At 41.8% G+C, this 26282-nt stretch overlaps 2 protein-coding genes and 1 pseudogene across 2 annotated transcripts; 1 reads left to right on the top strand and 2 right to left on the bottom strand.

Annotated features, from left to right (window-relative positions):
- Positions 1-1557: 1557 nt before the first annotated feature.
- LOC119730119 lies at positions 1558-2607 on the bottom strand (annotated as a pseudogene).
- A 1235-nt stretch (positions 2608-3842) lies between these two features.
- On the top strand, positions 3843-9804 carry LOC119730397 (tRNA (uracil-5-)-methyltransferase homolog A-like). Its single transcript, XM_038203270.1, has 4 exons — positions 3843-3931; positions 6628-6703; positions 7214-7328; positions 9575-9804. The coding sequence occupies exons 2-4, from the start codon at positions 6676-6678 to the stop codon at positions 9774-9776; spliced, it is 345 nt and encodes a 114-aa protein (XP_038059198.1). The 5' UTR covers positions 3843-3931; positions 6628-6675; the 3' UTR covers positions 9777-9804.
- On the bottom strand, positions 7654-24733 carry LOC119730396. The gene is made up of 9 exons (XM_038203269.1): positions 23554-24733; positions 17895-17978; positions 17542-17648; positions 16184-16426; positions 14568-14828; positions 13956-14034; positions 13059-13090; positions 11389-11423; positions 7654-10771 (listed from the first exon to the last, which is right to left on the bottom strand). The coding sequence occupies exons 1-9, from the start codon at positions 24259-24261 to the stop codon at positions 10581-10583; spliced, it is 1740 nt and encodes a 579-aa protein (XP_038059197.1). The 5' UTR covers positions 24262-24733; the 3' UTR covers positions 7654-10580.
- Positions 24734-26282: the final 1549 nt, after the last annotated feature.

Genomic DNA, 26282 nt, shown 5'->3' on the forward strand with positions numbered 1-26282 from the left:
TCTATCAAGTCTTGACCCACAAGATAACCATTCCACCAGCACCTCTGACGTACCGGTGACTGGCGCTGCCATAACGGATCCTTATCACTATCTGACACAACAGCACTTCACCTCAGAGATCTTCAAGATTGAGATCCAAAACCTCCCAAGACATTTTGAATTTGTTGTGATGAGTTTGCTCTATAAACACTAACCCCTGGATATTGATAATCATACAGTTTGCACTTTTTCAAGAGTTCGTATTGCCAACCATAGTTGACATTTTTCAGGGTCTTTTCAATTGCATCAACGGGCCATGGAATGAATTTCCCTGAAACATGAAAATAATCATATGAAGTAATGGTAAACAGCTGCATACTTTTTGCAATGCCTGTGCACTTTCACAATTGTTTCTTACATTGCTGTGATGTCAATATAGGTATTTTACACTGTACAGCTTTGGGATTTTCTGTGTAATTTATGAACCAAAAATTCATTGCATTGTGCATGCACACATAGTACTTCGTGCATTATGACCCTGTGCCATGATCATGCTAAATACAGTCAACCTCGACCAAAACACTTTGTAACTTTTTGTCCTAAGACAGCAGTGACACTGAAGTTCCAGCTCATTACATCACTATATTGTTCATGAATATGGTACTTGGCACTTTCATTAAAATATTTAAAAGCCTGAAACATCCTCAAACTTATTAAGAGGTGCATGTCCCAAAATAAAAACCTCAATCTCTGTTTCAAAGACACTTCAAAAAGTATTTTTAAAGTGGAAAATGTCATGATTTTCCAGTGCCAATACTATTATTATCTTGCGAGCGCGAGTGGAACATGGAATAATGTAGTGCGTCTGTATCCCACATTCGGCCTCGTGATATGTGGGACACTGACGCACTACATTTTCCGTGTTCCACGAGCGCGAGCGTGATAACAAATTTATCTTCAAGCAAACTTGACGCGCAGTAAAGTTGGAACTAGCTTGCTTTACTCAAAATATTTAGCGGGTCAGCGCGTGCAGCTGGAATGTCGCTCGCATCTTGGAATAGCGCAGTACGCAGGGTGCGATATGGACCGTGCAAAACAGCCTCATAGCACACTGTTGTTGCCATGGATCAACCAATCAGAATCGAGGATACAAGTTTGCTCGAAGACAAATGTTTATGTATTTTGTTCACACAGAAAACAAACAAACTTGCTCATTTAGACACACACAAAATCCTCATTCAATTAGCAATTAACGTAATACGATTTGTAATTTCTGAACCACTTGCATACATACATTGAATGAGTTCCAGCTGTTCCCTTCACTGATGGTTGGTTGCAATCTGCTCTGGGCCTGCATATTAATGTTGTCATGGTACGTACATTGTACATTTATTGTCAATCCACTAAAGTAAAACACATTTCAACTCCACCATATTATGCTGTTAAAGTTTCTCGACGTCAAATCTATTTGGCTTTCCAATGAAGAAAATGTACAGTACAGGTATGAAAAGGCCTTAAAACTGCTCTACAGTTTGAACATCCCAGAGCAGTTCAAAAGCACACATGTATGTGCTCCCCTCACTTGGACGTCTCACGCTCAATTACTAGAGAACATTGCTCTTGACATCTTTCCAACGATTGACTCCCTTCTGGTTCTGGATGTGCATACTGCTGCCCTTGTGCTGATGGCTCGGTGCCAGTCAGCCCAGGACATTGTTCCTGAGTACTTGCAAGTGACTGCTGGCTCTCTGCTGATTCTGGATGTACACACTGTTCCCCTTGCATGGATGGCTTGCAGTCAGTCGGACTAGAGCATTGTTCCTGATGAGAACTTGCAAGCGCTGGGGTCCCCACTGGCTCTGCATGTACCTCAACGTGCACTTGAACATGCTGACTGTGCATGGATGCCTTGCTGCTGCTTTGCCTGGAACATTGTTCTTGACAGCTGTCCAGTGACTGCTGACTCTCTGTGTGTTGTGCATGCCCTTGGCTTGGTGGCTTGCTGCTTGGCCTAGCAGCACGGTGCTCTTGGTCATTTTCTGCCTGTGGAATCACACGAAGCTCAATCTGCTTCCCTGGCTGCGACGGTCGGCTGGGATTCTGTCTTGGGCAGCAACGACAGCACAGTTTCAGGAATGAGAAAGCCTCGACTACAGCTGCACGATACTCAGCATTTGTGGCACTGTAGACCAGGGAATTGATGGTGCTATTGATATGTTGGATGATTACTATGCACATACTCAGAATATTTACTTTTTCTGCAAGTTTTAGAAATTTAACAACCTGGGGAGGCACACTTGTGGCATAACTCTCTGCCACAAAGACAGTAATTGAAGCTGCAGTGTACAATGAGTTCAGAATGAAGAAAACAGCAGTATTGATGATAACCATACAGAGTACCTTTCCTGCTTGTTTGGGACGGTTTGGGAACAGGGCTGATTGCTTGCGTACTCTCACTACTACATAGATGTACAAAGCAAGAGTTGCTATTAAACAGACAAGGTTGATACTGCTACGGGTCCAAACGATGATGTCAGTGAAGACGTAGTCTGTTATTGGTAAGAATATCAAAATCACACCAACAATAATTGTTGGTACCCAGAGTCCTGCTGATATCTTTGCTGCTCGAGATTTAGAGGCTTTTTCTTTGAATGTCAGAGGATTGCGCACTGCAGAGAATCTCTCAGCTGCTATGGTAACCACAAAGAAATTAGAAGCAGCTTGGAACGTGGATCGTAAAGCTTGCATTCCATTTTGGACAAACATGCTGTACTCTAACAATGCAGATACATATATGAAGTCAGTCGTAAGGAAGAGCAAGTCAGCCACAGCCAGATTGGATAAATAGATGTTGATGATTGTACACATGGACTTCACTCGAATGACTGTGAAGAGAAAGACAAAGTTGATGAGGAGGCCGATTGGTGCAATGATTTCAACACTTAACCATGTTATTTGATTACTTCTGTCTCGACTCGTGTAATAGTTCTCAAGATGTTTTTCTACTTCAGTTGATAGAGTGGAGCTGTTTTGGTAGGCATAGTTCATGTGCAGTGTAGCATTGATCTCCATATCCAACATTTTGTTCAGATGCAGCAAAGAGTGTTCTGCCGTATTTCAAGATCACTCCAGTTTTATACTAACAGGGAATAAAGAACCTTGAGCAATGTGTAGTTGAAACTAAAAGCTTCTTCAGTTTTTTTCCTCAGTATGTTTGTTATCTCTAAGATGTGTAGGGATAAGTTTGTTTGTTCATTGTTTTGACAGCATACAGAACCAAAGTAGACAATTGAGTTTCATAGTTGACATTGACATACGAAACATGTAGATGTGTTGTTTCAGGTTATAACTTTTTTTTATTTTCTCCACAAAAGGTTTTTTACATTGTGGAATCCTCTGGTTTAGGTTTTGTTTCGCATCACACTTCGGGAAAGTGAAATGGCACTCTACGTATTTTACATTGAGAGTTTTACAGCTCAAACTGTGGTTATTGATTTTACTCATTGTATCTGGACTCTCTATACCAATGCAAAAGATCCAACTACATTGAAACAAATACTATTCTTTAAGGGCCTTGAAAACTGTAAATATGTATAGAAGAGAGGATGCTGTGAGTTACATGCTAGTGGTCTGAAGAGCACTGCATTCTAAATATTGTTTTGTTCTAACATGTCATGTATTTATATCTGATCAGATTAGCACAATTGCAAAATATTGACGTGAACGTGCCGATACAAAATTGCGAAATACAAAAATGAGAGTCTGTGACTGCATTTGCCAGTGTTTGGTACCAACATGTAAAAGTAACCCTGCCCTGGCAAGACTTACATGCTCAATTGTCAATACTTTCATTTTTTTTTACAGCAACTTTAAAGATATTGACTGGTCTACAACTGAATCCCAAGAAAGTCAAGGCTGTCAACAAGGCAACCTATGCTTTTGTGACATTCAGGTAAAGAATGTTAACTCTCTATTGTTTTTTGCAAAGGACAAATGAAGGAACGGTCAGAATTTTGCCAGTTTGGCTTTGAATCTATTTTTTTTACAGCTACCTGTATGGGCAATTCCAGCATTATATAATACCTGTGACGGAGCATGTGATAGCTCAATGGATAAGCCAGAAAATGTGTCTATCAAATGTTGTATATCCATCATCTAGTAATGGTCAAGGAGATCACAGACTAGGAGTTTTGGATCTATTTATCTGAATGATTATTAGATAACATGGTTAATAACTGGCTGTGTCACAGACAATACTCAAGTTTTAACCATTGCGTTGCCCATATTTGTATTTCTTTTCTTTCCTACCATTGTCACAAGGGAAGTGTGTTCTATTTTTAGTTTTGTATTTGAAGTTAATACACATGTTCATGAATAAAGCCTAATTCTTCTGTTCCAAGGGCGGATTAAGAACACAATTTTTTTTTGGGAGAGGGCCAAAAGAAATATAGGTCCCCAAAGTGTGTCCAAAGGAATTACGGTGTGGGGTTCGGGGCCCGCTTACGGGCCCCGAAAATTGTTTGGATTCTAGATGCTCTGTGGTGCGATCTGAGGCAATTTCTGACCAATTTAACCAATGTTTTTTGAGGAAAATATGGTCGTGAACTCATTGCCATGCCTTTATTGCGAAGTCGCTAAAAAAACTGGATTCGTTTGGGGGGGGGGGGGGGGAAGGGCCTTTGGCCCCCTGGTGGATCCGCCCTTGTTCTATTCGTGATAACATGGAGGGAAACAAGTTTTTGACTCCCCCCCCCCCCCCAAAAAAGTGAATCTCTTAATTGTTTAATGATGAATATTACAGCATGTACCATGGGTTTACTACACAGAGTTCATCCTTTGGATTTGATGATTTTTGGGCAACTCTGAAGTGTCATTGGTGGCATGTGAACCACAACCCCCTGCTTATAGAAACTCTCTCATTCAGGGGCAGATTGAGACCAACTGTCCTTGGACTCACTGGCAAAGTGAGGGATTTATCCCCAGCCCTTCCATGTTTTGACCAGGGGTGTGGGCATGGGCAATGGCATTATCAGGTGGTTGGGGAACAAATACTGCTCACTGAATCTTGTCAACATGACTTTGCAAAGAAGTTGAAGAAGTTCTGAGAGAAGCAAAGAGCAACCCTAGGCACTCTGAAATGAATCAAGTGGGCATCCAGTCGAGTGTCAGTTGTTGCTTGATCGAGTGTGCGTATTTGAAATCAGATGGTCTGATTTTGTGACATTTTGGCTCTAAATTGAGTTTGTTCAGTGATGGGCAATCCCAGTATTATGAAATGCTGGTACGGTCCAGCCCTGGAGCTGTTAAGAGTTCAGTGAGTACACCTGAATGTTTTTCCAAATTGTATGCATCCATCATCTAGTAATGGTCAAGGAGATTTCACACTGGGAGTTTTTGGATCATTTGTCTGAATCATTGATGGTTAACTGGCTCTGTCACAGACATATTATATCCCTTTTATAACGCTGGAATTGCTCATATGTGTGTGTAATTCTTTACTTTCCTGCAATTTAGGAAACTGTGTTGTTTTAATCCATACATAGCTTCCTCTATTCATGATAAAAAAAATGAAAACTCACCCCAGCAAAAAGTGAATCTCTTAATTTTGCTTTTATTTATTGATGAACACAACAAGGAGTTTACCATTAGTTTACTACGCAGAGTTGGAATTTGGAGCGTTTAGGAAACTTGCCAGCCTAAAAACCCAGCAAGATAGGGATGAATATTTGAGACATGAAAGACAAACTGGCACCAGAAAATTCTAGTCAGGAGTGAGTGACATGGGAGCTTCTTAAAGAGTGAAAGTTGAGTGTGCTGATGTAATGAAACACAAATAAGAGCACAGGGAAACTTGATACAAGTTTAGTTTTGGTGTTTGGATAATCAAGAAAGAAAATTAAAATACAGATACAAATAGTCACTGCATCAACAAAGATTTGAATCTATGAAATTCCCACACTCTCTTACTTGAAATTGAAAGTGTACTGAGACTTCTGCTATCAAACGTTATACTAAGAAAGCCCCCATGAACTTTTCTTTTTGTTCTTGGCACAGACTGATGATCCGCTTTGCTAGCAGACTGGCTCCCGGTCCGTACATTATTGATACTGATTGTGGGGTGGGAACCAGCCTACGCCACGAGAATGGAGTTATTGTCTGACAGCCACTAATTTGAAATTGTAAAGTTATCATTCAAGACCTGGGGCAGTTTTTTTCTGTTGATGTGCCATTCAAAAGTGAATAAGTTTTGTATTTCTTGAAAAATAGCAATTTAAAGAAAGAAATCAATTTTTCGGGATGAAACTCGAAAATAGCATGGGGCCTGGAACGTTACACCCCCACCCCCTCCCCGGACACAAACATTCAAATTTACAAATAGTGATCTCCTTTCCTGTTTATACACTTTATGATGGATTGATAGATAGAAATCAAAGTCATTACTGACTGTCCTTAATTATTTTCCTTCTGCCAAGAAGATGAGGAGCAGCATTGAAAGTACTCAATGGACACAAATGGAAAGGACAAGTGCTGAAAGTCAAGGTATTCACAAAGTCACTTGTGGTATCTTGCGTCGCTTAAACAAACTTTTGTACAATTACCAGTCCTAACTTACAACTTGTAATTGGCTTGAATTGTTTTATCCCTCAGCTGCCAAGAAGATAAGGAGGAGGCATTGAAAGTACTCAACGGATACAAATGGAAAGGACAAGTGCTGAAAGCCAAGGTATTCACAAAGTCAATAAGCACTAATATGGCTCAGTGCGTGGACAGTAGAAGGCGCTGTTTTGGGCCTTTTTCAGGGTGCAACTTTCAAGTCAAAGATGTGAAACACATAGCTGCAGTTTGAAAAGAAAAACAGCAGAACAGTCTTGTGCACTGTTGTGAATGATACAAGGAAACTACATTTGCAATCAAGATTAACCTGAGTTGATAAAAACATGATGAAAATTTGACTTTTAAATTTAAATTCTGGGTTTTACCCCACCATTTTTTGATAAGCATTGTATACTAGGTACTGTCTACAGCTTATGAGAGCTAATCCACAAGTGGCTAGGGTGGGACTTGAACCTATGACCTCCAGCTTTAGAGGGCAGATGTGTAACCACTCAACCACCGAACTGGCTGGGGTCAGTTGGCTGGTATGAAGCAGAGGGTACAGCAGTGCGTAATCAAGATGACATGTGTTTGTTTGTTTCTCAATCTTTTCCTTTGTCTGTCTGTGTGTCTATTCCAGATCTCAGTAATATAGAGTACGTGTGCAGTAAAGCTGAGGTAGTGTTACCAGACGTAACCCAAGATCTGAAGGATTGTGATGACATTGTTGGCAGACCCTCCCAGGCCTGGCATATGTAAGCCTTTCATCCCGTCTTTATATCTGTTGGGGATAGGAGTTATTCACAGCACAGTGTATACCGTTTGCCTCAGTTAGGCTATGTGTGAAACCTGGTCAGACATCAAACACGTACAGACCAATAACAATAATGGAAGCTCATTTATTAATTTGTTTCAACTCTTAACAAATCAGAATTCATTCGATTGGCTCAATTCTGAATTTCAGCTCTAAGCTGCTGCAGGCCATTCAGAGATGCTCCAACTTAAGACGTCTTATTTACGTGTCTTGCCACCCGCAAAATGCCATCAACAACTTTACAGAGTGAGTAAAAACTAAATGACTTGAGTGACAAAAATTGAATTCATGATTTATTGCTGCTTACTTTAAAAAGCTGTGTACATGAGCAGTACTCTGTAGAGCATTATATACAAACACATCTTTGCCTGAAAATCACTTGTCCGTATTATACCATTCTCATAACATTTCTTACAACAAATATGAGAAAACTCCAAATAGGAGCATTAAACACCCGTTTACTGTTTTTCGATAAAAATATTACCCCAAACGAACAATGGATCCACGTAAAACTATACTGTTGCAGCTGTGTTTAGTAGACACGGCGTCACCATACATGTATCTGGAATTTGGACAAATCCATGAGTTTCATTGTCTTTTCATAACTGTTCATTCAGAGTAACCTAAAAATGTCCTGATGTTTCTATTTGAAATTATTGGGACAAACTTTATCAAAAGCACTAACTTTATCAAAAGTTTTCACACAAAATGATACTTGTACATTGTTTATGTTGCGCAAAAATGCAATATGGATACATAGAGGTAGTGTGTTGCTTTTTACGCTATTTCATTTTTATTCACCTGCGTTAAACAATTTTCAATAAAAATGTGTGGATTTTGAGCCAAATGGTAATGGTTATTAACCAAAAAATACTCTGAAAAGTTTATTTTAAAACATTCATTCTCCATCACCAAACTCTTAACATACTTCAAACCTGAATCCCCAAAATACCAACCTTTTATCCAAAACCCTGCTGTTTTCAAATGCATACATAAAAAAAATCCACTAAATGTTAATGAATTATAAAATTCCTGAGCTGAAAGTAAATCTCTGTAGAAGTTGAGTTCCTTTTCCATAATCAAATGTCTGAAATGATGCAATTCCTGTTTAGGTTTTTCATCTCTAACCCAAACACAGCCAAGTCACAATTTCAAAAATGTTAACAGGCAAAATTAATATAGAAAAGACTTTTCACAATGTCCTCTAGTTATAATAAAATAGTTTTAACAAACTTTCCATTAAAACAAAATTGGAATCCCAATTTCACAATAAAATGTCGTAGGCGCGGAAAAGAAGTAGGTATTAATTTTGTTTCAAAAAAAAATAAAGACATTTTGCAGGAAGTATTCCAAAATACATTAACACATGCTACAATCATATTTGTTGGATAATTTTAGAACCCCATTCGTATTCGTGATCAAGTCTGACACAAGTCAGATCGCAAGTCAAGTTGCGCATGTAACAGCCTAGGTGTAGGGGGGGGGGAGTGTATCAATATATAAATATTTTGAGAGACTTCCCTTTTCATTAAAATCCCCTTTTTTTCACCAGCACTTCACTCCCCCAATATTTGTAAAGAGTGCCCTTTCTTTTGTTAACAAGTGCCCTTTGTTCTGAACAAGTGCCCTTTTGAAAAAAAATCTTAGCCTTTTTGTGCCAGTGGCCTTTACGAGTGCCTTTTTTTTATTTTGTGCATGCATTGCCCTGAAAAGTGCCATCTATTGTCCATTAGTGCGCAAACTTGTTGGTTTTGGACAGCGCCCCCATCGACAGATGGTACCAGGCCAAACCCCCACCCCCATATTTGATTTTACGGAGGCCAAGTGTCTGAAGAAGAAAAAAAACGTGTCTACATTTCAGCACGGATGTGCAAGTGCTCTTTTCAAGAAATCCCCCCCCCCCCAAGTAAAAATGACCTTGCTACGCCCCTGAACAGGGAATGAATAATGCTTCTATCATAGTACATTTCGTCAGTTGCACCAAATCATGTATCTTGGGTAGTTGCCGCACCATGAGGTCACGTATTGTGTGCACAAAGTCCATATAAAGAAATTTTGTCACTTTGTGATGCAGCAAAACTAGCGTATATGTCACTTCATTGTGCAACCAACAATTTGAGCAGCCTGTGGTTATTACAAGACATTCTCCTCAGGGTAGTTGCTCATTTATTTTCTGTCCTCCCCCAGTCTCTGCCGACCGATTTCAAATCGCAGCAAGGGCATCCCATTCCGGCCAACCAAGGCAGTGGCCGTTGACCTCTTCCCACACACCAAACACTGTGAGCTGGTCATACTGTTTGACCGAGTTGATTCCTACTTTGAGGTTTCCAAAGGTGTGAAAAGATCCAGCAATACTGACGGTGAGGTTTCAACATCAGCCACGAATTGAATTCCTTTTTTATTACAAAATTGTCACTTTTAACTAAGCTTTTAGTCAAAGCTGTTATGTCTTGGACCCCTGGCAGGCACAGTGCTACAGGCAAAGATTTCTATTAGACAAAAAAATTGGAAGCAACTTGCGGGTACTTTGGCGTGTCCCCACATTTTTGGTCCCATAATGAATATCGTACAACCTGTGTGTGGTAACCACAACTGGGGAAACAAGGATGCGTACACACATTGGCAAGTACAGCAGTATTACAGTATTATTATTACCCCTGATCATTGGGCCAATTAAACATTCCAAATACCATCTCAGCTCCCTGGGGAGTATACAGCTCAATGCTGCCTGTTAGGCGCAAGCAAGCTTATTCAATCACAATAACCATCTCTGCCCTCACAGGTACCCATTTACTCCTGGGTGGAGAGAAGCAATGAGTGACAAAGTGCCTTGCCCAAGGGCACATGCACCATGACCCCGGCTGGACTCGAACCCACAACCCCCAGCTTTAACCACGAGGCCACAGCACGCCACTGATCAAAAACAAAAAATATCAAAAAGTCTCAAAACTGTCAATTGCCCACAATCGGTGTTCCCTTGGGAAGTTGACTCTTCTGAGCATCAGTCATAGAAAAGGGTGACAAACGGACAGGTGATAGTCTCAATACTGCAACACTCCGGAATACAGTGTTCAGGTGTTGTCTTGAAAACAGACGCTCGCGTCCCCTCAACAGTCAGATGCCAGTGCCTGTCGTGACCGACATCACCACAATGTCCACAAATGCCCTTTGGGAACCAGACTCCACCCGAGTGTCAGTCGTACTCGGTGTATTTCTTACTGGAGCCGTACACCTTCTGCGCTGGGTATTTCTTGGCGTTGAGACCCACTTTCTCCATGGCGGCGCGGGGCAGGTCCACGTGGCATTTCTCGGCCAGTCGGATCAGGTACATCAGGACGTCGCTCAACTCCTGCCCAAGGTGCTTCTTGTCCTTCTCAGACCAATCTGGAGAAAGGAGAAGGAAAAAAGGACACTTTGAGAGTTTGATACGAATTTCAACCCTGCTTGGCAACAGATATTTGGCCACAATTGCACATTTATACCCTTAACTACTTCGCGCTGGGTTTATTTTTGCTGAAAATTTCGAGAATTTCCCTGCCAACTTCTGATACAGCCAAACGCCACAAATACAGATTCGCAAGAGTGATTTCAACAGTATTTGCACGATATTTCTTGCCGAAACCTCGTATGTTTCAATACTCCAGGGTGTACACTGGAGCGTCAATTGTACAATAATAGGCCGTGCACAACGGCCAATTCAAGATCAACACACAGTCTGCCTCCACAGACTTCACTTTGTGTGCGTGTACAAAAGGCACAAGGGATTAGCGTGTTTAGACATCACTCGGAGGCGAGTCAAGGCAATCTTGACGTCTTAATCCGTCAGTCTAAAGACAGCCTCCGGCACGAAGTGGTTAAAAGAGTGCTTCAAGATGTCTTCACTTTGGCAAGGTCTTAACATTTTTGTCCGCACAATAGTTCAGCATGAGAAGGCCACACAGCCATATCAATGTCAATAGTTACTGCACAGAGTCTTCAAGAAAAACCGCAACGGTCTTTACCTTCTAATCCTTCCTTGCACTCTCCTCGCCACTGACTGCAGAAGAGGAAACACAAGTCAAACAAATATTACATTTATAGAACAAAATAATTGTGTTTGTAGGCCCTATAACTTTAATCCCAGACAAATATTTAAAGGGAATATACAACATTTGCAAACATCGAAAAATAAAACTAGCAAGTTTTTACGAAATACCTTACTAGGGTGTTGGTAAATGACAGTCTAAAGCATCCTGTAAAATTATGGTACCTGGTGTGAAATCGTTTTCAAGAAAATGGTATTTTTGTATACATTTCCAACGGTGGTCGGCCGACCACCGTTGGAAAAACCTAACTATTTTTCAACTTCTGCTCCAAATTTACCTTTTTTTAGTCCAAATTTTGTTTGCTATTGGTTACATGTTCATTAACGGGCGAAGGCCAGCTAGACTGGTTCCCTTACCTTACAATTTTCCGGCATCTATAAATTGATACATTTTATCTTGAGTGGAGTTAGGGAACCAGACTACTTGAACATTTTTGTTTTTCTTGGTTTTTCCAGCATTTTCGAACACAAAACTTCAAACATGTCAGTGTAATAATATTTGATCTATTATACTAACCCCTCAAATAGTTCATTTCTGAAAATTACAGCAAAAGCCAATGATGTACATTCCCTTTAAACCGTGGGTATGTATGTAATTTCTAGTCTATGGGCTCCGTGCACAGGTACCCCCTCAATGATAAGAAAGGGAGAGTTGGGGGAGACCACTTGGAGAGACTTTTGAATGCAGTGCCCCAAACAATCTCTTCCTTGTACTGCTCCAATCACATCAGCACTCTATCATGTCTATGGCTTTACAAATTCTGGAGTTAATAATAAGGGAATAAATGTGTGCTCGAGAGGTTTTTATCACTCTGTTTAAGACCGCTTAGAGTCTGGGTGCTGATTACCCGAGCAGGAGGCGAGGGTAATTATCAGCACCCAGACTCTAAGTGGTATTAAACAGATTGATAAATACCGACGGAGCACATATTTATTCCCATTCATAAATACCTTTTTGGTAAAAAAAAAGAGATAATTTGTTCAAAAAATCCTGATTTCAACAAGTTCACTTCATGCTTTTTGAAACATCCCTCTAGCAAAATAATGGAGTGTTCAGCTGGCGAGTAAGATGTAAACAACCCTTTTATGGAGATTGACGCGCGCGTAGCATGTTCTGCGCGATGTCGTGCAGAACGCACCTGGGGCGTTGCGTGTTGAATTTAGAACTATAAAATTCTGACTCGCTGGTAGTGTTGCGCATGCCTACGTGAAGATTGTGAACGTTCAACCAATAAAACGGTAAGAGGCACCGGATTTTTAGGAGTCCACATTTTATTGTGACACTGGAAAAGTGTTTAAGACCAGCTAGCCATGTCTTTATGATCCATTTAAGACCGGCCACGTGACGGGCTCTCGGCCAATAGGAATGGCTAAACTGTCTGAGGTATTTATGAATCATAAATAATGTTATACCATGTAGCACATTTCCTAATAATTTGAATACTGTCAGGTGTTTTTAGAGAATGAATTGCGAGACTTACTTTATAGAGGCCAGAAATTTTGGAAAAGATTTACCCATCTTTTCCAAAATATTTGAATTACACAATTCCTGTTAATCCTTAATTCAAACATCGAAATTTTACTTACAAAAGCTCTGAGACTTCGCCAACTTCTCCAATCTGTACGGAGGAAGAACAATTCAACAATTCTTGGCAAAGACGAAACAGACTTGTGACAAACAAATACAGTATTGCTATCTGTTTGTTTTCATATCTTTTTCCGAACATCCTCATTATCGTTCAGGTTACATTTGAATAAATTAATGGAAAAGGATTTGCATTTTATTTGGATTTCTTAAAAAAGAAATTGATGACTAATTATCTTCAGAGTAAATAAAATGAATTTGAGACTGCTGTACATGTTTTTTTTTTTCCAGTTTTGAATCTTTGTTATTCTTTGTCAATTGTCTTCCATTTGTATTAAGGCCAAAAAAAAAATATTCGGTCTCTGGTCAGACCAAAGTTCCAAAATTGACGCGGCCACTCAGCTTTTTTTTTTTGGCTTTTTTTGTTTTTTTCCTTCAAGCTTGGATTGGTACAGACAAGGTAGGTACTATTTTGCTTTTTTGGTGTCCTCATGTACATTGGTGTCCTCCATAATTTGCCTTTGTGCTTTCGATCATTTGCCTTGGTGCAATTTCCCATTCCTTGGTGCTCTTTGGTAAAAAAAATTGAGGAGGTGCGGAAATAGAGGGCGCTGTTGGAGCTACCGCAGAACATTTTGGAAAAAAAAAAGATCGACGCGCATGATTAAAATCGACGCGCGCGCTGACCAGAGACCGACATTTTTTTTTTGGGCCTAAGACTGACTTCAAACAATTATATTTTTCTTGGTATGGTAGGTAGTTTACTATTCATAAGTGCTATTGGAGGACGACCGCATTAAGGAGTACATTGGAATTATTAAGTCACCGGTGTCAGATGTAACAGGGACAGAAAAAAAAAACAAGTGGACCCTAAATTTATAGATTTGAGTGAGGCTTACCATGGCAAGCAGTAGGTTTCTAGGCTGATGGAACTGGTCCCAATCTCTTTGCTTGGCAAAGTCGGCTTGAACAGCTCTCCTGCACGGAATCAAAACAGGAATAAAATCATGCAAATACATTTCAAAACTGTTGTCTCCAAACTCTACACTTTGGCACAGAATTTGCTTGACATGGGATTTTTGTCTGATCCTGATATGAAAATTGGAGACCGACCCTGTTTTAGTTGGAGTACCATATTTGTTTGCCATTACTGGGACAGCTTTATAACAGATGCATTTTGTAAAGCTGTATACAAGCTCCTCGCCCACCAAATCGTAAACAAACTTGCAATGGTCTTTCCCACTTTAATTCAAGAGTGGACCAGAATAGAACCATGGGCAGGGATGGGAGGAGGAGGGGGGGGGGGGTTAAGGAATTACAAGTGCCAGTACTCCACAACTAAAATTAGTAGTAGTAGCGTATTATTGAGATTTAACAATTTGGGGCACTTTTTCTCAGCACTCTCTCCCCCCCCCCCCCCACCCAATACCCCTTTTTTATATAAAAAAAAGGGGTGTTGGGTTGGGGGGGGGTGCTGAGAAAAATGGATCCATGGATTACATAGTACTTACAGTTCTTCCATGGATGGCCCTTCACTGAACTGGAATCCCTTCTCGTCCTTTGCTCCAGACGATGCCACGCAACTGTCGCCATCCACGTCCATTATAGTCCGCACCTCTGTTATCTGTAGCTGTCGGTCCGGGCCAAGTTCACTCTTTGCGATTGCAACCGAGGGCTGCGACCTCTCACTGTCTGACACGCTGTCGGTCTGTGGGCAGCTTTCAGCTGATGATGCTGAGAGTCGTCTGTGAATGGTAGATGTTGGTGCAGGACTGGAATGAAAGATACAGTTTTAGAATACATGTCAAAAACCAGTTGGTTATTTTTTGTCAACGGCTTCTGTGGTGAATACATGTAGTAGACTGGACGTGTAATTATTTATTGGCATTCAAGGCGCAGCTTGCACATATCGCATACACGGCTATGCGATATGTGCAGGCTGCGCAGTTCAGGAAACAGTCGACCTCAAAATTTGAATGAATCATACACAACAACATGTCAAGATGGCTTTTGCCGGCACGACAGCTCGGCGAGGCTCGATTTCCGAATTGAAGGTGAAATTTCTCTTTCCTTTAAGGTATGTGAACTTAAACCACCACCATTTGTATTTCCAATTCCCACTGAAGCCTACAGGGGCGCACAAGGCAGTTTGAAGAATGTTTTTGTGGTGAATTCTGACGATTTTGATTGGGGGTACGAGTGAAAATGGTCAAAACACGTTAAAGGTAACCATATACGGCCATGTACCTAGGCCCTCTACCATCGCCTGACCATGTTTAAAATGTTAAAAAGGCGATCCGTAGAGTCCTACACCATTGCGAGATTATAAAAAAAAGTGGCGTCATCGCGTCTAGCCCCATAAATGTGGCCTATTTACTGGACTGCCTCCGTAAACATAGGCCACACATCCACGTGTACAAAAATCGTGTCGACTTTGCCAAATTTTGATTTTCACATTTAGGCTTAGTTTGTAGGGTTTTTTTTGCTTTAGAAGCATACTCACCCTCTTTATAGGCTAATCAGAAAGTGCTGCCTTTTTCAGATGTATATTTTTTGTGAAATTTCCAGATTCATTTTTACACGTTTGCATATCAACATTTCAACATGAAATTTCAACACAAACTCAAACTCAACACAACAGCTGTGCAGTAATGAAATAGTCTGGTACTGCATCTGCAGATGATTACATTTCAATCTCAGATGATTTCCTTCCAAATTCATTGGTGTGATTAAAGAGAAAGAATTAATTATTACGCCATTTACGACCAATTCACCTGCGCTTCAATTTTCATAATTCAGCGAGCACATGTCAGAAGTGCGCCACCAAGTGGCAGTGGATAGCGCCCCCAATCGACAACTAAAGTTTTGTCCAATCGCTTTATTCTGCCGGTTTTAATCAAAACTTCAGCTGCGGCAAAAATACCTTATTTTGGCGTGACCAAAAGCTAGACTTGTGAGGAGAAAATATGAGCGTGTGCTCAAGGGGGAGAGCATAAATAATCACATTTTATGTCATTCAATATATTAAACCTTATTGATATTTTCCCACCTTCGAAATAATCTTTTTTCAAAATAATGTACTTTCTACAAATCTTTTTTCCAGGGAAAATCATTAAAGTATTCCTACCCTTGATCATACACGACAGCGTTTTCTTGCGGGGAAACGCTACCCATGGTGACAGACGCGTGCGCGGCGTGTCCCGCATTGGAGTAGTCGATCAGCTCGTCTTGGTAAGAGCTCGAAGAGTCGCCGCCGAAAAAGTCCTCCACATCAGGCGAATGTGCCTCGCTGTGATCGGGCCCGTGGACGCGCGACGCTGACCCGCTCCCGTGTGAAGTACTGCTGTAACCCAGCACCTTATTCCGCTGTCTGTCAAATACAGATGCATTTAATGCATGTAAAAAAAATATGCTTGGACAGTCATACAGGCCTAAAGATACTTTTTTCACGTGTATATGTTTTATCCGCCATGCAGGCATAGGCGTCGCGAGGGGGTTGCCCCTCCCCCCGGAAAAAGGGGGAAAAAGGAAAAAGAGGTGCGAAGCCATAATTATTGCTGGTAATTTGATGGGGGGGATAGGGCAAAAGCTAGCTGCTCACGCTCGGAAAAATAATAAATTGAGAATACAATGAAAAAGTTAAGGAATTTTTGGGGAAAATTTGCTTTGCCCCCCCCCCCCTGGAAAAATTCTGGCGACGCCCATGCATGCAGGGCGGCGTGCCGCACTTTTACAGGTCCTGGGTGTTGGGGCTTTATCTTTCCACTGGCCATTGTTAAGATCCCTCTCTGTGAACCAACGTCTGATACTATGTCAGCAGTGCAAATTATTATGCGACTCCACCCGCCAGCCAATCGGAGACGACTTTAGAAATAGTGACGTTGTTTAAATCAAAAATGTTAACTTAGCTGTTGATGAGTCAATATTATTTTGGCTGCCATGTTGTTTTTTTAAACAACGGGTTTGCGAGACCTGATATAAGGCGCCCGCTATCGGATGTCGGAATGGTCAGAGTGTAGAGATCAAGACGCAGTCTGTTTTGCATAATTAATCACCGAATCAGCTGGCAGACCCTTGCTGCGCAATATTCCATAGCGACCCCACTGACATCTATGGAATTGTGTCCTTAATTTAGCTGAATTCTCAAAAATTTTCAAAATCTGCTATCGGAACAACCAACCTACTTCAATTCTCTCCACATCACCACAATCATGCTTTCTTTTCTTACGGTGTTTCTCTTGCTGAGGTCCACTCTTTCTTTTTGTAGTGCCACTAGTGCTTGTCTTTACTTCGATGTGCGCACATTATAATGTATTTGAACGAATAAATGATTGAAGATTTAAGAATGTACGTGCGAAGAAATTGAAAGAATTGTTTTGACGAATGTCCTACCCTCAAAGCAATGCCGTTTGATACTAGACTTCGTGTTTAAGGATTACTGGAATTAATGAGGGCGCACTCCCAGGCCCCCCTTTTGCCACTTACTTTCGCTTGTAGTGCGTGACAGCATTGCAGATGTAAGACTTGACGGCTCGTCGCACTTTGTTTTTCACCGTCACTTCGTTCCTCAGCAACGGGCAGAGGCGCATGACCTGCAGTTTGTAGGAAAGTGATTGGTTCATTCCCATTCATTCATAAAATATGTGATTGTTTTTCTGCGACTCGGATTGGTTGGCGAGTTGTTACTCGGACAAGTAGTCTGGTTCCCTGACCCCATTGTCCTTTGGACTTCAATTGGGGGAACCTTCTAACTTGGACAGCTGAAGACAACAAAGTTATATTTGGTTAGTAAAATAGCACTTTGATCTTAAATTGTAGGATTTTATCTGTGTTTTTACCTCTTTAATGATGTCATCCATGTGATGGCATTTCATACTGGAGAGAACATCAGAGTACTTCTCTACCGCCTGTCTTACTGCGGACTAACAAGACAAAAACAGATTCAAAGTTGATTAATATTTCTAGATGAGTCTACATGAATATCTTTTGGGACCTATTATTCCCTGAAAACTTCAGCAACCTCATAATTTTGCTATCGAACTGTTAGTCGCCATTTTAAAACTAAACCGAGACTGCACGAGTTCCTGTAAATATAATTTTTTCCTTGCCTCATTATGTGTATAGATTCCTGAGCTGTTACGCACCTAAAGTTTGCCTGTTCAGCCTCTCTTTCAAAACCGTCGTTCACAAAGTTGGCCTGTTTAGCCTATCTTTCAAAATTCTCGCTCATAAAGTTGGTCTTTTTAGCCTCTCTTTCAAAGCTTTCCTTCATAACGTTGGCCTGTTTAGCCTCTCTTTCAAAACTCTCGCTCATAAAGTTGCCTGTTTAGCCTCTCTTTCAAAACTCTTGTTAACAAAGTTGGCCTATTTAGCCTCTCTTTCAAAACTCTCGCTCATAAAGTTTGTCTGTTTAGCCGCTCTTTCAAAGCTTTTGTTCGTAACGTTGGCCTGTTTAGCCTCTCTTTCAAAACACTCGTTCATGAAGTTTGCCTATTTAGCCTCTCTTTCAGAACTCTCGTTCATAAAGTTTGCTTGTTTAGCCTCTCTTTCAGAGCTTTCGTTCATGAAGTTTGCCTGTTTAGCCTCTTTTTCAAAACTCTCGCTCATAAATTTTGTCTGTTTAGCCGCTCTTTCAAAGCTTTCGTTCATAACGTTGGCCTGTTTAGCCTCTCTTTCAGAACTCTCGTTCATAAAGTTTGCCTGTTCAGCCTCTCTTTCAGAGCATTCGTTCATAAAGTTTGCTTTTTCAGCCACTTTTTCAAAACTCTCGTCCACAAAGTTGGCCTGTTTAGCCTCTCTTTCAAAACTCTCGCTCATAAAGTTTGTCTGTTTAGCCTCTCTTTCAGAGCTTTCGTTCCTAAAGTTTGCCTGCCAAGCCTCTCTTTTAGAGCTCTCGTTCATGAAGTTTGGCTGGTTATAGCCTCTCTTTCAGTACTCTCGTTCATAAAGTTTGTCTGTTTAGCCTCTCTTTTAACTCATCAATATTCAAAGGGCTTATTATAAAGGTGATCCTCCTTTTTTCGCGATACCCATGCATTCACGCTGATAAAAAAAGACATCTGTTCATAGCGGACGTATAAAACAGCTCATTATGTAGTTTCATTATTCTAAAATTGCTGTCAATGCCACGAGAACTTAGTATGTGCATAATTCTCAAAATGTTATTCCTGACCAACCGATGTTATTGCATGTTTCAACTAACTGTGCTGGTACATCTAATCTGCATTGGTAGCAGAGAGATCATTGGAGATTCTCTCATTTGCATATCTTAACATTTCAAAATCAATTCTTGAATTTGCGTACACGCTTAAATTCAGTTATTCAGCTTGTTACGAAATGTGAGTATGCGTAATCCCAATATGGACGGAAATGGATGGTATGATCTTCCGCATCGTTATATCAATGGTAATAAACCATGGTTTCCATGTATATAAGTCACATTATGAGCATGGGCGTCGCCAGGATTTTTTCTAGAGGGGGGCAAAGCACACCCCCCCCCAAATCCCTGTACTTTTCCAGCATATTCTTGATTTATCATTTTTCGAGGGTGGCAGGGACATTTGCCCCCCCCCCCCCGACCCATTAAATTAACAGCAATATGACTTCACGCCTCTGTTTCTTTCTGTTTTCCCCCTTTTTCTCTTTTACCCCCGCTTTTCCAGAGGGGGGTGGGGGAGGGCAAGCGCCCCCTTGTCCCCACCTTCGCGACGCCCATGATTACGAGCGTTTGTGTACATAGCGGTATATATACCAAGCAGATGATGTCAACAAGATTCGTATTGCCAATTAGAGACCAAAACATAATTATTAAGCCATTACGGTTCCAGAACCAGGTGCGGCAACCGCTGTTGCGGATGTAATTGTCTTTTCCCCGCAGACTAGGCGGGCCCCAAGAATATCACAAAAAATAGGCCTCAACTTAAAAGGCCTAAGATGTTTCTCATGCATGTTCGTTTCCAACAATGACATCACTCAAAATCCAAAGAAGAATGTTCAATACCTAACCTGTTGAAGTTTCAGCTCGGTGGATAATTCCCTGATCGCGGAAACAGTGAAAACCATGCAGGGGCTGCGGAACCGGGGGGGGGGGGGGGGGGGGGGGGGGCACTTGCCCCCCCCCCCCCCCCGCCAGATTTTCCCAGGCCAACCAAAGTGTCCCTCTCTCGGTTTTAAATGTGTCCCCTCGAGGTGAAAACAAAACTGCCCCTCAGACGCACACGTATATGAAAGCATATGATAGAGCTATAAATACAATTGTCTCCTCTCTTGTAATGCAAAACTGCCCCTCGGTAACACATGTACCCCTCTCGCATTAACAAGATTGGGCACCTTCTCGAGATGGAAATTACACCTCGAAAGCACAAATACCCCTCTCGCAAGAATAAAATTGTGCCCCTCTCGAGATGGAAACTTGGCCATAAAAAAGTAGTGCTCCTCTCGCGATTACTTCTCGAGATGGAAAACCGCCCCTCGAAACCACAGTTTAATAGTGCCCCCGCTCGCAACATTAAAACTATGCCCCCTCTCAAGATGGAAAACTGGCCCCTAAAAATAATAGTGCTCTTCACGCGAATAAAATGGTCACTGAATGAACAGTGGCCAACAAAAGCAACAGTGCCCCTCTCGTGATAAAAAAATGGGCTCTCTATAAGGAACACAAGCGCAAGATGGACAGCGTATTCATAATGTTCCTCGTCATATAAGTTTATACCGAAATGAACGGGCCCACATTCTTTTCCTCCACTTTCACACCGACGGAAGGTGCCCCTTTTCTGAGCAAGTGCTAGTTTTTGGTGTTGCCCCCCCCCCCCTAGTTTGAAAAGCGTTCCGCCGGCGCCGCCGCCCCTGAAACCATGCACAAGCTTTTGATCACGAAACACGATTACCGTATTCCCAAACAAATCAGTCAATTGACTGATCGTTGGAAATCACCTTCATTTCTTGATTTCTTCAAACTGACAGCAAGCCAGATGGAATCATTTCACAGGGTGTTCGGTACCAGTACGACCTTTAATCCAATCCAAGTAAGCTTTTGGATAATAATTCAGTTTGTTGCATTTGGGACAAATGCAAATGATCATATCAAATAAATACCGGTATTATCGGTTGAACTGATATTTGAAATTGACCAAGGAGGTTAAAAGAGAATGGTAAACCTTTTTTCCTCAACCTTGAAACATCTGTTATGGCATATGTATAAACTTCAAAGTTTCTTAATAATAATAATAATCGGCATTTAAGAACACTCTTATTAGTAAACTAAATCACAGCGCTTACAGTATTATTATTACCCCTGATCATTGGGCTAATTAAACATTCCAAATACCATCTCAGCTCCCTGGGGAGTATACAGCTCGATGCTGCCTGTTAGGCGCAAGCAAGCTAATTCAATCACATAACCATCTCTGGTAAAAACAAAAACAATAAAGACTGACATGGATTTCGACAAATTGCATTTTTTGATATCAATATCTCGTCGCCTCATTTGTAATTTGTGCAAGGTCGTTACTTTCACGACTTCTGGTAATCACGTGCATGACGAATGCACCACACAATGTAGATTTTTAGGGGGGGGGAACGGTTGGTAACAACAAGGGTCTTATGTGGGCATTAATGGCTTGAACCCTCCTGCACCTTTGCGTAGACATTAATGATCTAAAGACAAAAACTACGGCTTTCTATGGCATTTTGTGCATGATTCCTTTCTTCCTGTTTATGTGGCTCTTCATTGATAGTTATTAATCTAATGCCCTGCCCGCAAAAAAGTGTCCGTCCGTTTTTAATTGGATTGTGCAGATATCCTGCACCGTGCGGTATTATAGACCTATAGCTTTTGGTAAAAAAAAAATCGGTCACACGCAAAGAACAAAATAATGTTCATGGGCTATTGTCTTTCATGTGTTACATAAGTTCCGAACATTATTCTGTGCTGGGTAGTAAGTGAGTAAGCGCGTTGTGGAAATTATATTGTCGAGAAACAAAAACTACAATATTCACAACAATTCACTTACGATTCAATTGAATTATTTGCAAATATGATTGTCGATAATAATAACACTATTTACGAGAATAAAACCGTCCCTGGAATTGTAAATACTGTTTTCAACGCATTTTGTTTCCCTGTTCTTTTCAGCTATACCTGTCCTGTATATCAGGGTTCTTAATATTTATAACCCTAATCGGTTGTGATTGATTGTATCGTTTAGAATTGTAGATGTTTTAAAAATCACTTTTGTATCATAAAAGAATTGACCGTAACCAGCAGGCCTATTGAAATTTTCATGGCTCCACAGGTAATAAGGACGCATAATTACACGTGCGCCACTCGCTTAATAGTCGAGTGAGCGAAGGACCGACATTCTTAAGTTTTCACTTTAAACCCTTGGGGCGGGGCCGGCTCTTGGGTGTCGCAGCAAGGCAGGGGTACGGTATGCCACATACGGTGTCAAACCCCAAACAAATGTGACTAATTGCAAAACTGTTTTGGTAATGAATTGGGTTTAAAAAAGGACTATGGAACTGCCTAAAAAAGCCTACATTCGGTTTTTTTTAACTTCATTGCAAGCCACGGGCGTTGGTAATGTATGGGCAAATGATGTTCCCGTGAAATTTCCAGGAGAGTAGCAGTGAGCCGGGAACTGTCCACCCCTGCAAGTTGTCGGTAATGACCTTGGAAATCACGGTACAACAACCCCGGGCTATGCACGGTTGGGGAGTTTCAATGAAAATCCGTTTTGTGACACCAATGGTGGTTTTAAAACTAAAAGTAGATGTTTCACGTTGTGGGTATAGCTGACTAGCTGATTTCTCTTTCTGGTATCACATGTCGGAATAAAACTGTACTTAAATAGAATTTGAACAAATACAATCTTGGCTGGTGAATACGTACGACCTCGTCTTTGCCTTATGGAATTTGTGGAGAATTTTTAATAAAGAGAGTGTCAAGTTTCCCTGATTTTTGATTGCAACTTTTTGAGCACTTCGGGTGAATCAGGTCTCTATCTGATTCTCCTCCTGTTGTGATCCTGGTTCGGATCAAGGATAATACACCTTGTGTACTTGCGTGGATTTCTTCGAAATTAACCCCACTTGGTACAATGCAGTAGTGCATCGATGGGTAGGGGGTAGGGGGTTAACCACCCTCCCCCACCCCCCCCCCCCCCCCCCCCAGGGTCGTATAAAAGTGTGAAAAATGGAGGGGAAATAAAGTGTTGCTTACTCCCCCCCCCCTAAAAAAAATTGAACACGCCCTGTAATGTCGTGTGTTATGTACGATTGTTATTTGTTTCGATGATGGCTTCTACAATCTCAACATTGTACAAAGGAATTAGACCTACTCCAGGGCCGTCCATTCATGACCGATATTTAACGAAATAAAGATACACACGACCGATTAAAAGAAAGTCTTTGTCTCTAAACTGTTAATCCTCTTGTGTCCTTGAAAGGAAGGGGACATATTAGTTTTCGTCAATCTGGACTTGTACTTGGAATACTCACGTTGAAATGCAGATGCGCTTTGGGGTTAGGCGTCACAGCAATCTTGAGCCCCTTCCAGGCGGAGGACACACCGCCGCCGAGCGTTGTAGCCGATTGCCCCATGTCTCCCTCGCTGTCGTTCCGCTTGGATCTCGGACTGTAGAACAGGTCGGCCTGGGAGTACATCATAGGTACCAGGCTGTACATGGACGAGGTGTGCTTGGAGCTCAGGATCTCTCGCAGGCTCTTCCGGAGTCCGCAGAAGATGACCAAGCGAGAGCCGGGGCTGCAGCAGTAGTGCCGGCTTGGCGGGGGTGGCGGTGCCGGTGCCGGTGCCGGTGCTGGAGGTAGCACTGGCACGGTGATGGGATGGTACGCCTGGGTTGTCAGCGGCGGTGGCAGCCCCCTGTGTCTGCCTGCCCCGTAATTATCTCCCCGCTCGCCATCCGACATGGCTTCACGGAAAAACGCCGACACTGCTGTCTGGAAAATGCGGACCCGCTCGGTTTGTCGGTAGTGGTCCGTGTTGCAGAGACCATTCAGTGAGCTACCGTGGAAAAGAACAGGATGCCTGACGATCAATTTGGAGGAGTGCAGCTCACCGGGAGGGGAGGACTCGAGTTGGTCGGATTGTCTTCGAAAGTGAAGTCCATCGGATCGATCTCGCCTTGTTGTACAGATAGCTCTATTTTCCCCCCGTGTGGATTGGTCCTCTGAATAGTTACTCATCGGAGGTGGCAAAATCTTAAGCTTTAACTAAGCAAACGCCCTAAAGCTCGTGGAAAGGTGTTAATGCTTCGTGTACAATTACTTTTAAAAAAAAATTAACCCGAGTAAAATAATGCGCCGTATTTAAACGATTTTGCTGAATTCCCCGAGAATTTTAGAGCCGTGTGCTCCGTGGTTTAATTTTCACAGAATGCGCGGTGATTCCGAGGTTTCGTCGGTACTTAAACCCTGGGTATACGGTTGTGACAGATGGTCGGCTGCGCTGCTGGCGCGCGTGCATTTCAAAAGACATCTGCATAGCATTGTGGGAGATTGCTGGTAGGAATTGCTGTGCACGCGTCACCGCATTAAATATTATGTAGGTCGGTTTAATCAATCAATGGAAAATATGATACGTCAGAGACCTATGTGGATGTTCATTGCAGGGGCGGCTCGGATCTAGGTTTGTACCCTGACGGGGTTCAGCTATACCAAGGAGGGGGGGGGGTGTTAGCAGGTATTTTCCTATTTTAATGCGGCACATCATCATCATCCTTCGGCTGCGGAGCAGGCAACTATAAGCGTCTTCCATTTACTGCGATCACGGGCAAGTGTGTCTGGTCGCAACATGCCATCACTACCTCCAAGCAAGCATTGAATATAAGTTAGGTATGATGTGCGTTGTCTTCCTGGCATACACTTTTGCAGGCTCATCGTCTGGCATGCGGAGTATGTGTCTAAGCATGGAGGTAGAATTAATTCTACCTCCATGGTCCAAGGAGCTTGAGCTGCCGAGTTCTTATAGACCTTTTTACGCTTGGTTGGCAAACTGCATTTTTGCCAACCACGGGTTGCAAAACTATGGAAGGTCCAACACTGCAAAAATAAAGAAGGGTTATTACAGATAACCAAAATATTATTTGATGGTTGGAAGTACAACATTGTCAACAAAGCTACAACATAATTCCTTAACATGCCTTTTAACTTTGTATTGAGGGCGTTTGGGGAAATTTTTTGGGTAAAACATGTTGCCAACCACGGCTTCAATATATGCGCTTTCGGCAGCCCATATAAAATGGCGCCAATGTTTACAATCAAAAGAAAGGTCTATAGCTGCACAAGAGTGTTTGAGTTGGTCATGGTCGTAATGTTGATGGTGGCACTGGGAACATGGCCGACACGCTTGATGCTCAGCATAATGCGGTAGCAAGAGGTGGCAAAAGCATTTATTTTGCTTTCTATGTCTTTGGAGATTACCCATGTCTCTCATAATGATAGAGGAGAGAGCTGTGATCTATGTTGTGTTGAACAACTTCATTTAGTGGTGGTAATGCGGCACCAGGCCGCGGATCCGGGGGGGGGGGCGGGTTAGGGGGTCCACACACACCAAAAAACAGCTCAGTGGATTTTTTTTTCATAGAGGTTTATTAAAAATACACATTAGAGAGTTGTGAGTATTTCTCCTGATATTACGAACTGGGGGTATTATCACATGGGTCTATGGCAGTTTATTTTCTGGTCTGCAGCCGTGTCCAATGGGAGCTCACAGAAATTAGAGTTCACTTTTAAAAGCCAAGTTTGCAAGGCTGTATCTGATTTACATGGCTACGGCCGGAAATAACACACGAGTCTATGGGAAGTTGCGCAGCCGTTAGTCAGTGGCTTCCATTAGTGATTGTGCACGTGTTATTCCTGGCCGTAGCCATGCGACCTTTTAGGCGAATAAAAGGTTGCAGAGTATTGAAAAAAGAATCTGATCTACACCTGCCAAAAAAAAACCAAGTACGAAGTCATTCACCGACCTTGATCTGCGACCGTTTTTAATTGCAAAGCCACGATTCACAGCGTCGACTGAAAAGCGACAATGAACACTGACTTCATGGTCAAGTCTGCGTCAAATTTGCCAGACACCATACAGACGAATATCACACTGGTGGGCACTGTGTCGAATGTGACAATGAAAATAGTTTTCTTTTATCGAGCTTTTGTGCATACCCATTGTTAATCCGGGAATCAACCTGTTACAATGAGGGCTAGTGTAC

The sequence above is a fragment of the Patiria miniata genome, unplaced genomic scaffold, assembly GCF_015706575.1.
Source record: "Patiria miniata isolate m_02_andy unplaced genomic scaffold, ASM1570657v1 HiC_scaffold_22, whole genome shotgun sequence".
Classification (NCBI taxonomy): Eukaryota; Metazoa; Echinodermata; class Asteroidea; order Valvatida; family Asterinidae; genus Patiria; species Patiria miniata.